This window comes from Amblyomma maculatum, chromosome 2, assembly GCF_055883805.1.
Source record: "Amblyomma maculatum isolate TAMU_Amacu chromosome 2, ASM5588380v1, whole genome shotgun sequence".
Taxonomy (NCBI): Eukaryota; Metazoa; Arthropoda; class Arachnida; order Ixodida; family Ixodidae; genus Amblyomma; species Amblyomma maculatum.
The window spans coordinates 71,985,955-71,999,494 of NC_139345.1; the positions used below are offsets into that span (position 1 = coordinate 71,985,955).

Consider the following 13,540-nt stretch of genomic DNA (forward strand, 5'->3'; position numbering starts at 1 on the left):
TTCATCTATGTGCTGAAAGATAGTAACGACTCCGCTACCTGCATGGCCGGCATTTTGACAGGCCACACGGCGCTTATCACAGTCGTTTGCAACGCGCAGTGGCATAACGATTTTGCAAATGTGACAACCAGAGCACGATGCTTGATTGCGCAAGCAACTCGAGAAGCCCAATAGAAAGCGACAAGATGTGACAGCGGTATGCGCGTAAGAATCACATGTAAATCGGCACGGAACACCTGACTGCTTGTTGTCAGAGAAAGAAATATAGGAAATGTTAACAAAGAATACGTAAAAGAATCGTGGGCGGACGCGCTAGTTGGCAACGGTATTTCTTAAAGGCGATACGAAAATAAACACCTAATTAGTTAATAGTCATCAACGGTGCCTACAGGCTGAAAGCGCTGAATTTGGTATCAGTGCCCTAAAAACAGTATCACGCACAAGTTCAAGGCATTGGAAAATAACGGGCGCGTTTCACTGAGAACTTTAAAATAGGCACCAATGCATGAAATCTCTTAGAATGCATGAATCTCTTAGAATTAGAATGCAGAGAAAAAAAAAAAAAAACTAGGACCAAACTGAGCGACGTTCCAGCTTGTCCAGGCTCTACATAGTGACATATTTATTATATTTATTAATGTCATTATGAGAGTTCAAAAAAACTGAGCCATTATCTCCGTATAACACTTATGATCACAGAAAGCTGCGGTGTCACGCTGGCAACCCACACAAGCATATAAAGTTTCGATTAGTCAGCCAAACACCTCGACCAATGCGTGTTGCCTTCTCCTGCGCCGAAGGCCTGTCAGCGCATCAGTTCAAAGACGGTGTGTGCCTCAGTGCTATAGATGTGTACGGGCCACTGTTTCAATCGGCAGACGACTCCGTCAGCGGGTCAATGGGCGCGCGATCAGGCGATGATGGGCGGATTACAGACTCCATTATCGTCGATTGCGAAGACCGCATAATTAGTCTCGGTCCACGACATGCATTAAATGCCAGTTGAAGCGTGCTTCCTGCCACTAGATACCGCTTCTCCTCCATCAAGCCTCCAAGAAGATTACTGCCATTCCCTCTGCCAGTGACGGCGGTCAACATTTCGACCCAGTGGGCTGTGTGGATAACTAAATATGCGCAGCACATTGCGTAGAACATGAAGTCCTGTGGCTGCGTACTTGTAAAAGAACGTGTCATTGCGAGTAATGCCCCGACCGCTGAAGCTTGTCTCCCCTCGAAAGAATAGGTGCAGCTTGACATGCTTGGCCACCCGCTCTGTAGCCATATTTACTGTGGCAGTTGACGTGGGCGCTAAATGCTAATTACATTTGCAGTGCTCCCGCTCTGTGTTCATTAAACCAATTCAAGGGGCGGCGCACCACTGATTTCTCTGCATTCTGACGCGTGGGGAGCATGCTGCGTCAAAGGCTGCTTCCCCCGCCATTCCTCTGCTCATGGAAATGAATGGCGCTTACGATGTTCGGGTTGGGTTGCAGTCCCCGTCACAGGTATGTACACGAAACGCAGTTGATGCAGCCGAAATTAAATGGCGCTGAAATTTAGGAACAGAAATTATTATTTTTTATTACCTGCGCACGACAGTAACACAACAGACACAAAAAAAAAAACAGCTTCCGTTCGCGACTGCGCACCTGCAAATTATGCTCGTCGGACGTACAGTCCCCCAAATCTTAAACTGACGTGCGTAACGGCTGCTGTTTTCTTACCGCTTAGGGCGAATAAAACTTGCCGGAAGGTTAAGATTAAGCTCGGACTTGGTGATCCTTGGCTTATACTTGGACCTTTACCAGATTAGCTGTTCTGCAACGCTCAGAATCACAGAAAATGCTGCCGTCACGCACGCCAGTTAAAGATTTGGGAGACTGTATACTGTGGACGATTTTACCTGGATGCTCAAACTTCGCCTTGCGTGTACTCCCTCTAATGCTTTACTCTCGTGTCCTTTCTTTAGTTCCTATTGGCGCTAACCTGTCTAGTAATATCACGTGCAAAAGTGAAGAGTTACATGAGTCATGCAACATCCCGTGAGCCAATGTTTTCTTTTTTTTTTTTTTTTTCCTGAATGTGGCCTTAATATTTCTATCCAGAGTCTCGGCTAGACTTGGCAGTACAGCATAACCATGGTGAACATTTTACCACTCCACCAAAACACCGATCAAAGCCGGGCGTACTTCCTTGAACGGTTAGACGCGTAAAGAAAAAATAAACAAGGGACTGAAATGGAACGAAAGGGTCAAGAACAAAAAAAAAATAGTAATAAAGTACTCAGCGCGTATTTATTGAGTGGTGGAGGGCTCAAAGGACTTCAAATCAATTTGTAGCCCTGTCGTATACGACTCGATTCGAAGCCCTTGCGTCGCCTCTACAAAGGGGAGAGAAGCTACCGCACTTATCGTTATTTAGGTATGCTCAACCTCGCACCCGCATCTCTCTCTCTCTCTCTCTCTCTCTTTGTATATACCGCCGGAGGTGCGGAACGCATAGAAAACTGAGCTGGAGGCTATTCGCAATTTAAGCACTGAAAAAATTAGGGGTATGGTAGGGACTTATTTCTTTTGACACACGCGCGATCACCGCGCAAGGCTTTCGGAAAAGAGGGGGGAGGGGAGGGGTATAGCATTCGAGCGTTCTACCGAGCATACACACGCGCGAGGACAACGTTCCCCGCCCACCACCAGCGCCGCAGGGGGCGTCGTAAAATACGCGCTTTCCCGCCAAGTTTGAAAGCACGAACAGGTGCTTGCTCGTCTCGCGAGCAATGCGCGAGCGAGCATAACGACTCCAACAGCCGCGCCAGCATCCTGCCCCTCTTCCATGCTTTCTCTCCTCACACCATCTTCCCTCCTCTTCTCCAACGTCGACATCACACATCGAGGTACGGCGGCCAGCCGCGAGCGAGCGGTTTTCTCCGAAGAAGTGACGGAGCGTGCCGTGTCTACACCGAGAAAAAAGGTAAAAATAAAAGGGCCCACAGCTGCGCTCGCATGCAGTTATATCAGCGCATATATGGGAAAGCGGCGGCGCCATGTCTGCAAATTGTTCCCAGGCACGAGCCAGTGATGGGCGCGCTTGGCGGTCATTTGAGGCGATTGGATCCCGTCTTCTTCCGCCTGGAGAAACTGTCTCTCGCGTGCGCGCTCCTGAGCCCGCGACCGGCGACACGTCGTGTTGAAGCTGTCGCTCGCGTGCGACACATTTGACACGCCGCGCGCCCGTATCACGCACCCCACGACTTCAATGCAACGATTTGTCTGGCCGGACAGAGCTGTAGACAACGGGCTGTCCGGTCTACTTCTCGTAGGCTCGCTTATATGAATCACTGAGGCCAGTAAGTGCGAATTAATTTTATGATCGCACAGTGGAAGGTCTTGTGGTAAATTATCGTATTCATCATCGTAGTCGTCGTTGCTGTTTCATTACCGTCATCATTAACTTATAGTTACGACCCCTGCATCTAATAGATAGGAGTTCGCGAATATCAAAATTTTTCCAATAATAAATCGAATATCTCCCTGTTCGTTTTGTTCAACGAATCGAATAGGAAATATTGTATATATATCGAAACTGTCCAATCAAATATAGTCAGGACAGAAGCTAGCAAGTCGGTTATACATTTGTTCCGCGCTATTTTGTCCCAAACGAATATGATCGACAGTTATCGAATACATTTCGCAAAATTCACACGCACTTCGAAATCAGCAAGCGGTGTTTTTTTCGGCGATTATTTAAAAAGCAGGGCCTACAAAGAAGCAGTAAAACCATTCTGCCTGCATTGGTATGCGGGGTATGGGTGCTGGAGCTAAATTCCTTGTCGAACTCTGCGACGCGGTACGCCCGAGTTGCGACTTTCGTAATGCTCAAGCATGACATCCATGTCTGAGACGTGGCAGGGCTGAGAAAGGCACAGCAAACCTCTTTATACTGGATCTTAGAGGTGATAAATAGTATGTATTTCTCGCACCTCTCGCCTACTTAAATATTTCTCTAGATTATTTTCTATCATCATCAGTAGCGAAGGGTATCTTTCTCAAACGTGTTCGTGACGTTCATAGGGGTAATATACTCAGTCTATGTTTCATACCGCCTATCGGGTATCAGCTTTTTCACAGCAACAACTCCGTAAAGCATTCTCGCCTTACCTTAAGCCCTAGCGCCTAACCACCGCTACGGCTTTGCTGTTTCTCGCGTTTATTCTTTTTGTAAGAATATTCGAACAAATGGCGTATGTTCGAAAGAAATTCCATTTGTTCACAATTTTGCTTCCATGGTAAAATTGGGCAACATGCTATAGTATTCGCATTCGATGCGGCTCTGAACAGGTACTTGCCAACCTGACCTGGCAAATCGCCTTGCAATGTCTTCTCCCCACAAAAACTCTTACCCGCCTACTGCTGCGCTCGCCCTCTCTACAGAAATCACCATTTTTATTGCAAAGGACGATCGGTTATCTACTGTCCCCATTGCATGCCTTACCAACGACCCTACTTGCTCTCAGCTGGGGTACTATGACTGAACCCAAGCTGAACCTTCCTGGTATCTGTTTGTAAGATGTTATACAAGTATAATTTGGCCTTTCTTAAGCCTAGTCCGTGTTTTATGCCTTTAAATTTGCTCCAGTAGGCCCCTTTCGAACATTTTCTGTATGTCTGCCGGTCTCTTGTCCGGTCGCCTCTCGACTAGTATAAGAAAAGAAACGGGGATCAGTACCTCGCAGTCCTGCGTATCCGCCATTTCGCCAAATGGGTCCTCGCTTGGCCATAGCCTATAGGGCAGACATTTTGTGCCGTTAACCGTGTAAGTAACAGCATATTGGGCGTAACGCGCCAGGACTGTTCGTTCGCTACCAGATACGCCGCAATAGAGGGCTTCTGATTAATTTCGAGTACAATTGGAGTTATATTAATTGCATAGACAAGTACCTGCAATGAAACAGAGGTTTCATATGAAAATGGTTCACGTTCAGGCGGACTAAAAATGCTCTTGGCGCCACACTTGTTTGCCTCTCTCTGCTATTCACCTCGGCGGCGTCAGATGATTCTATTGCTTATTATATGGTCTGTCGGGTACAACTAAGATGCTCGGATTTTTATCCTCCGTACGTGTTGTCGGATATATCCATTTTTACCACTTGTTTTGAACTAACTTTCACCTGATGGCGCGCGGGTTCCCTGAAACAAAACGCTAGAGAAAATTGAGTCTACCTGCACTCTCCTAGGGCAAACATATTACCAATTCATTTTTAGGTTTAGCGAACAAAAAATGCGACTAAAACCTGACACACAGAAATTGAGGTCGTCGCAGTCTCTTGTCTTTCTGTATACGCTAAGTCACAAAATGATTGTGAACCAACTTGCCCAATATAGGTAGGGCTTAAAGTCAGGGGAATCTCGGGGGGGGGGGGGGGGGGGGGGGGGGGGGTTGAGACCAGTATTTAAGAGGGATTTGAGACCCCCCCGCACTTGAAGGTATATGGACTGCATGAATACGAAGCAGGCTGTCGTATTTTAATCCTGTCTTTGGTTGTTAGGGCATTTCTCTTTTGTTTCGGCAATTTGGTAGTGAGTTTTAATGAGAACCATTAACATATCCCCTATAGTTCGCGACGGAGGAAAATAATTTCTCTCATTTGTATAAAACGATGTGCGAAGCAGGCCACCAGACGTTTTCTCTCTCTCCCTCTATTTTCCTTTCCACCTGTGCTGGAATCAGTAGAGACCCCCCCTCCGATGAAGCCAGACTTTAAGCACTGCATATAGCGTACTCTTGAACGTTATCAGCAGTGCTCCTTGTCGAAGTTGAGCTAGCGTTATCGAATTGAGCGGCGAACCGTGCTCGGCAAGTCAGCGAAAAAATTTAATTTAAAACTGCAAAATTGTAATAAAAGTTCAGACGTGACAGATAAAAAAAAAAAAAAAGAGGTTAGTGCACTTTTGAGAAGCATGTCAGATTGAACAGCTGTTGTTGTTGTTGTTTACCTAGAAATAGTACTTTGCATTCCAGCTCAAGCGCGCAAAGTACGGGAGCGTCGACAGTGGATTCAGTGCACGCATGTCACTCATATGCGCCACAGTGGATGCCTTTTTGCATCGCATGCATTTCAGTTATTATTGGAAACCGCTCATAACTACAAATGGAAACCGCTCCAGCCGATATCTCAGCCGCATAAAAGGGCCCAAAGCTCGGATAGGATTTTATGCTAACTTCCTGTGGCGCTGTCTTGTGTACCAGCTAGTGCTTAGCACAGAAACAAAGACGCGAGATTTACGACTGGGTGCTCGAAAGAGTGTCGAACTCTAAAAGATATCGTGTTGACTAGTAAGCGTACCGAATTTGAAAACTTAATTCCAATTTAATGTCATAATGGTAAGCAATGCTGTAATGGCGGCTAGTTGGTTTTCCATCATCAGGTAGGCGCGCTAAACATTAACACAAGGACGATTAACTAAACCAAGACAAGACTGGTACGTCAATTGAAGGCTTGCGCACGTACCAGTCTTGTCTTGTTTTAGTGAATCGTCCATGTGTTTAAGTTTAGCGCGCCTACCTAATAATGGTACCGGCTAGAGTAATGTGGTCTGGAATTTACGATATGCCAGATCAACGCATCATTATATCTGCATCTTGACCGAAACTGATGGATGGTTACCAAGAGGAGTCACCATGATATCTGCCATCTCGGTTACCAAGAATGTGAAGATAATGAGCAAGGCAGGGTAGTTATCGGTTTCCCCCCGGAACAAGTAAACTTTACTCCACGTTAATGCACTGAATTGGACAAGTAGGCACGACTGCGTTATGAAAATAACAGCGCGGGCTGGTTTGCGTTCTTTGTGTCACTGTGTATGTACGATTTTTTTCTGCATTTAATAATATTTATGTCAATGCAGACTTGCGGCGGGTAACTGGGCGCTGACCACGTTTTAGAGAGGGACTGCTTTCAAGAAAGCAGTAATGCACTAAATTGAATTCTAAAAATGGAAACTGAGGCTTTTTAAAGCAACCCTACAGTCTTGTAGCCTAGTTTTCATATTTTCGATGAATATCAGAGAGCAGAAGGCGTGTCTTCGAGTATGAGTCAAGCAACGCTGCATGCAACGGAGGCGCACACTCGAAAGAGTAAGTTAGCTAAGCTGAAGATATCTCACATGCTGCTGCTAATCGTTGTATTTTACTACTGAACGCAGACGCGTCAAATATAACTCGTTATAGGACGCAAGTTGCAAATCCGCTATAGTGCGAGAAAGTGGCCAAAACAAGGGAGCAAATTTCGCTGCCAAACAACGTTCTGCTGCTCAAAAAAACTGCGAGACTATCTGTATAGGACAAGAAAGCAGTTGATTGAAGACAGCGATCACGATCGAATCACAACAACGCTGTTGTGTGTTTTGCATCAACTACAAATATTTATCACGCGAAGCAAGACCAGTGTGAAAACGCCACGCCCGACAGGCTTTGCAACGGAATTTGTCTTTCTTTCTATATTTTTTTTTATATTTTAAGACAGCACTTCAGGGACAAGAATGCTGCAGCGAAAAGCTACTCAGACAAGTTATATTACAGACACATCGGGACTTAGTTTACGTTTTATGTTAGTTATATATGGATGGCTTCAGTAATTACCCACCGCCGAACTGGGGTTAGGTTTAGCAGCAGTCGTCAGCGGACAAGGGAACATAAGAATACTGCCTAAGCCGATTGCGAAGAATACGGTTACGACTTCTGTTAATACCACTATTAAACACTTTACTGCACTTTTTTTGCTTTTAATCACTACATTTAATTATAATACCCGCAGAAAAACAACGATGACAGGGGACAGACTCAAACATGTGTGCGGGGAAACATCATTATCCTATCATTGTCCTTTTATTCACAAATAGGTCCACCCATACTATCATTATCTGTTCAGGTATATTTCATTTTCAAAGCCGAAGCCCCGAATGTACGCCTCGAATTAGCCTTGTAAAAGTTCATTTATAAATTAACTGGCTCTATATATAAAGAAAGTAGGGCCCTTGTCATACAGCTGACAGTAGCCGGTCTAGTAAAAGCGGTGTACGTGATAACGACGATATCAAATGAGCGTGAAAATGCGCGTTCTGCCACGTCAATGTCGCCTATTGAGTCAATATCCCGGTAGACAATAGGAGCCAACTGTAGTTGGATGCTGAGCGATGATGCGGCGTAGCATATAGACCGAATTTGACGCCTAGAATGCAGCCGTAGTATCAGTACAGGCTGCCGTTAGGTATTTAATATGTTTGAACGCCTGCACGAAGTAACTGACATGTGGTCCCGGCAAGCAACTTGAAGATGGAAGTAGGTTTGGACCACTTAAGTCTTCTATGTATGTGCGCACGCTTACTGCTGATTTTAATCACGAGAGGTTTTTAAATACGGGCCGAATGAAATCTCAGTATACTTAGTCTCCATCAGAGGGGACCTTTGAAAGAATTCAACCTACGAAGTAGAGCTTCTCAGCCAAATTTCATGGCCAGTAATCCGCCGCGACAGATGTATTTCTACAGTCTCCAAAGATCAAGCCGGATTCCAGATACTCTAACCGCCGCCCCCGTGCAACAAAAAATGCAGCAGCCTCCAATCCTGCTGTCAAGAAATAAAACTTGGTTCTTCGAACAGCCTTCACAGAGCCGCGGACGGCACCGCGTGCTCTTTGAACTTTCAACCCGCGCTTTCTGAGGAGGTAAGGTATCACAAAAATAGTGCTCCCAAGGAACCGAGGGAGTGAAGCGAATACTCGCCTTAGGGGCTATTATCTTATCGTATGCCTCCTTGAACTCCGCTAAAAGACAACCGGAAAGCGACTGAAACACCTTCAATGCGTGCCGACTGTAGGTCAGTATATGCTGTTTCACCGCATAGGCTATATTTTCAAATGTTTGAGAGCGTCTGCACGTGTGGCCCTCCTTTCTTTGTTCATTCGTTTGAGAACCACCGTTGGTCAATTCCCCATGCTCTTGGAGTCATCTAGTTTCAACAACACCGAAACCAGGAAACCAGGTGCAGCTACGTCACAGTACCCGTCTTTAGTTATTTTTGCTTTGCTCATTAGGCAAGACAATACTAGCTAACAACCTCATTTTCTGCATCAAGCTGCATAAGTTATTTTACTTATTCAGGAACAAATATGAACGCTTCGTCATGCTATTTCGTGGCTGTTGACTCGTCTCCAAGAGTTACCATTCTCAAATTTTAGCAGCTTCTTTGATTTCGTTATTAGTTGCAAAGCTCAACATAATAGTTACTTTCTTCTTTGTGTGGTTTGCTTTATGAGCGCATATTTCTTTCCCCCTTCTTCTTACGGCAAGGTTTTTATTGATATGGAAGCATTGATTTCGGTGAGTACTCTTAAAGGAGAGGACAGTCCGAGTCGAGCGATCGGAATGAGTGATCTATTAGTCAAAAAGTTTGCTCAGATTTGTCGTGTAATAATTTAAATATAATTTACCACAACTATGGACACGCAATGATTGGTAAAACAAGATTGCTCCTCTTAAAATCATTGAGTCGAAATAGCCAATCGTCCATGCGTTTGCTTGAGAGGAATTTTTATGGTTTCTCAAAGCTCGTTTCGGTCTCTTAAATGAAATTTATTGCCTAGCACCTTCCTTTGGCTGACAGAGAGACATGCCTATATATAACATATGTGGAGCTAAGCAACATATATTATGAGAGTTTAATTTTTTTGTGCTGCGGTCGCGTTCTCTATTTGGTTCTCTCACTCTCACACTTTTTCCAACAACGGTACTCTGTCACAAAGTTTACAAGGCCGATAAGATGATATCTGTAATACGCTTATCTTTGGATAGAGAGTTCGTCGTCAAATTAACGCTTTTGCAAGCTGCCGCTGAAAGGTTGCATCAAATACGATACAGGCTATATTTAAACAACAGGTCGGAGAAGCTGCAACATTCCTTCTTTGTTTTAGATGTGATAGGTGTTAAGATTAGAAAACATTAACGTCGAAGTTGACGCCATAAAAATCTAGGTTGCCTTAAAATGTGTGTTCTCTTTGTTGTCTATTTTGAAAGCAACATAAAAGCTATTTGAAAGCCAGGACAGCATGATTTACGGCGCGTAAAAGCTTCAACAAGTGCATTTGACTTTGAATACCAACGCTATAGGGCTGCACTGTCACCACACCTGAGCTCCGGTGAGTGCCATGGAATCGTAAAAGAGCGCCGTATGAAAGCAAGAAAGGCGCCTTTTGGCGGTTAGGACGCCATAGATTTTGAACCACACAGCTTTTAGAGCGGAGCTCATTCCCGGTAGTTGTTCGTAAAGCGGAATAAAAAGAGAGAAAGCCAAATTTTGCGCATAAACACAAAGCGGAATCAAGGCTGCTGCGCGCACTCTGTACAACTTCTTTAGTTGACAAAGCTGTGCCAGGCGGGTCGAATGAAAAGCCCCCGAGGTAAAAGGGAAATCTCATGGAGTAAGGAATGAGCCGAAAGTAAAATACACCGACCTGGATTCAAGTCTTCGCGCGAATTCATATCTGTAGGTTAAATGACATTCTCTGGAAACATTTATCGCCTAATAATCAAAGTTTGATTCTAGTGAATCGTCGGCAGCTCTGAATTATCTACAAGTGAACCGTCCGCACACACTTTCGCTGTACGACAGCCACACAGAGACAACGTTCATGCTTACCTCGATCCTCCAGATCGTTAGGCCAGGCTGCATCCCGACTCCTTGAAACGCCGGATCGACCGTGACTCCCATGTTTACGCCGCACGCGTTTTTCCTCCTGAACCACAAAGACCAAGTGTGGACGACGGCTTCACTAGCGCGAGCGGCAACGCCGGTAGCAGCAGACGACGCGCAGTGGACGACGCGTTGCAGACGACGGGCCGAAAGGTTGTGTTCAGCGACTCCGCTGCGTTTGTTATCGCTCGCGTCCTAGTGCCACTGCGGAGCAACGGGTCTAACTTGACTGCCTGCCGCTAAATGGGACGGGAGAGCCCGTGTTGCAGCTTCGCATGGCCGCTAGGCGCAGTCAATAAAATACAGGATAAAAAGCGCGCTGGCGGGAAGTCCCCGCCCCTGCAGCCATCTGGGGGATAGAGGAGGGGCAGGCGCCACGCATCTGCGGTGCGAGTCGAAAGATGGCGCTACAAAAGACAGCGTTCTATTCTTTTGTCTTGTTTCTAGCTCTCGCCCTTTCCTCTCATACTTCATTGTCTCGCCATGTATGTGATTCACTCCTGATTCAAACAATAAGGACACAAACTCGTCATGGCTATATCTTTTTACTGCTCCATTCCTGTTCGGTATTTTCCTCCTAACAATTTAAGAAGTTAGCTGAAAGGAGAATAAGGCGATATACGTAGCATACGTATTATCCCTTAAAAAAGGTCAATCTGAAGCTATGTAACTTGAATATATATATATATATATATATATATATATATATATATATATATATATATATATATATATATATATATATATATATATATATATATATATATATATATATATATATTTATTTATTTATTTATTTATTTATTTATTTTGCAAACGCGGTTGCTGTTCGCCAATGTTTAAGCTGTAGGCAGCCTTCTGCAAATAAATTCCGATTTCCGTTACGATCTCAAACAACTCCCACCAGACCAAGCAACAAAGACGCGCCCGCGATGTCCATGAAATCTCAAGAGCGCAGCCGGCACTAGGCCCTTGTGACAACACGCTAATAGAGTTTGATTGGAGGACGATCACGAATATTGATTATAACCTGCTAAGAGTCAAAATAAGTTAAGCAGATTTTCGTACCACATACGATGAGGATGTCAACATAGAATATAACAACTTCATAGCCTCCCTTAAATGCGCGGTATCACAAAACGCCATTACTACTAGCAGAAAATACATTAATCTAATTTGCCCTTGGATGACACCTAACAGTTTGAAAATACTAAAGCAAAGGAACAGCTGTACCGCAAATGGAAGCAGCATAGAAACAATGAGTATTACTACAACCAAACATATTAGAGGTATGTCAGTTTCACTGATGAGGAAACTAAGAAAGGAATACTACAGCAAGCTCATTGCTGAATCTGAGGGCAGCACCAAAACACTTTGGGAGGTAGTTAAAACTGCAGTTGGCCTTCAATCTGATAGACGTGTACTGCGTGATGCTATAACTCAAGGCACGGTGGACAGCTTTAACAAATATTTTGCAGACGTAGGACTATAGGTACCTTGGCTGCACAGTTTCCAGAGAATATGGATTTTACGCGCTCGTCAGAACCTGTTTCTAATAGGTTTGCCATATTTGAAATACAAAGCCTCATATCGAATTAATAGTAAATAATCTACAATTTAATAAAGCGGCTCGGCTTGATACAATTACAGACAGAAAAATAAAAGATAATATAGATATTCTGGGTGTCCACCTTTTGGAGACCGTTCAAGTGGCTCCAGTTACAGACCAATATCTGTCAAGTGCGATTGAAAAACTATCACAGCAGATAACATCATTTACATCCAAGCATAGTATTATTTTTCAAGTCAGCATGGTTTCCGGTCCCATATAGATCCACATCAACTGCAGTACTGGTACATACCCAACAAATTAACAAAGCACTGCACAGCAGTAATATTGTCATCGTTGTTGTCCGAGACATAAAGAAAGCATCCGATTCTGTTAGCCACAACATATTATTAACTAAACTTCATGACTATGTATTCAGGGTCAAAATACATCAGCTTCTTAAATGCTACATCTCAGACAGACATCAACGAGTAGTGATGAATGGCATCGTTTCTTCAACCCAATCAATAGTTTCCGAGATGCCACAAGGTTCATTTATTGGACCAATACTTTTCTCAGTCTATACGTGAATGATCTTCCCTCCATTTTGCTGTACTTCGAAGCATTAATGTACGCAGATGATACCGCGCTAACCCCTGTTGGTGACAGTTTAAATAAGCTCGAAGAAAAAAATTAGCGAGGAACTTGAAAGAGTTCATTCCTGATTTAAAAGAAATCAATTAAATATAAATCCTAACAAAACGAAATACATTCTCTTTCACTCGAGGAAAAAGGAGCTTAATTTTCATATGTTTATTCTATTCCTGGAGTCTACACTTGTAATGCGAGTAGCCTCTTTTAAGTATTTAGGTATCATGTTTGATTCAGATATGAATTGACAATCTCGCATTAGTAAGACGTGTTCGAAGTTAGCTTATGGTTGCCACATCTTACTCAAAGCCCGTGAATGCTTTGGCGCAATGGTTCCATCAATTTTATACCTCATTTGTGCATAGTTACTTGAGCTATTGCATAGCATCATGGGGCAGTGCATACAAAAGTTACTTAAAATCTATTCGCCATCTACAAAAGAAGGCAGCAACAATCATTACCTTTTCAAAGAGAACGGACTCTACAACGCCACTGTTCCACATGATGCGTGTACTTCCGATGGACTCTGTGCTTGTATTAAACGTTGCTGACATGACACACAGAATAAAAGCACTTGATGACCTCCTGCCATTA

The 13,540-nt window shown here is 44.1% G+C and overlaps 1 protein-coding gene across 1 annotated transcript in view; it reads right to left on the reverse strand.

Annotated features, from left to right (window-relative positions):
* Positions 1-11,042, reverse strand: part of LOC146198954 (gelsolin, cytoplasmic-like) — a gene marked incomplete in the record, with an annotated part of 73,267 nt that extends 62,225 nt beyond the window's left edge. The window contains 1 exon segment of the mRNA XM_084594422.1: positions 10,693-11,042. Within this exon segment, the coding sequence (XP_084450548.1) occupies positions 10,693-10,764 (72 nt within the window).
* Between the last annotated feature and the right edge of the window lie 2,498 nt (positions 11,043-13,540).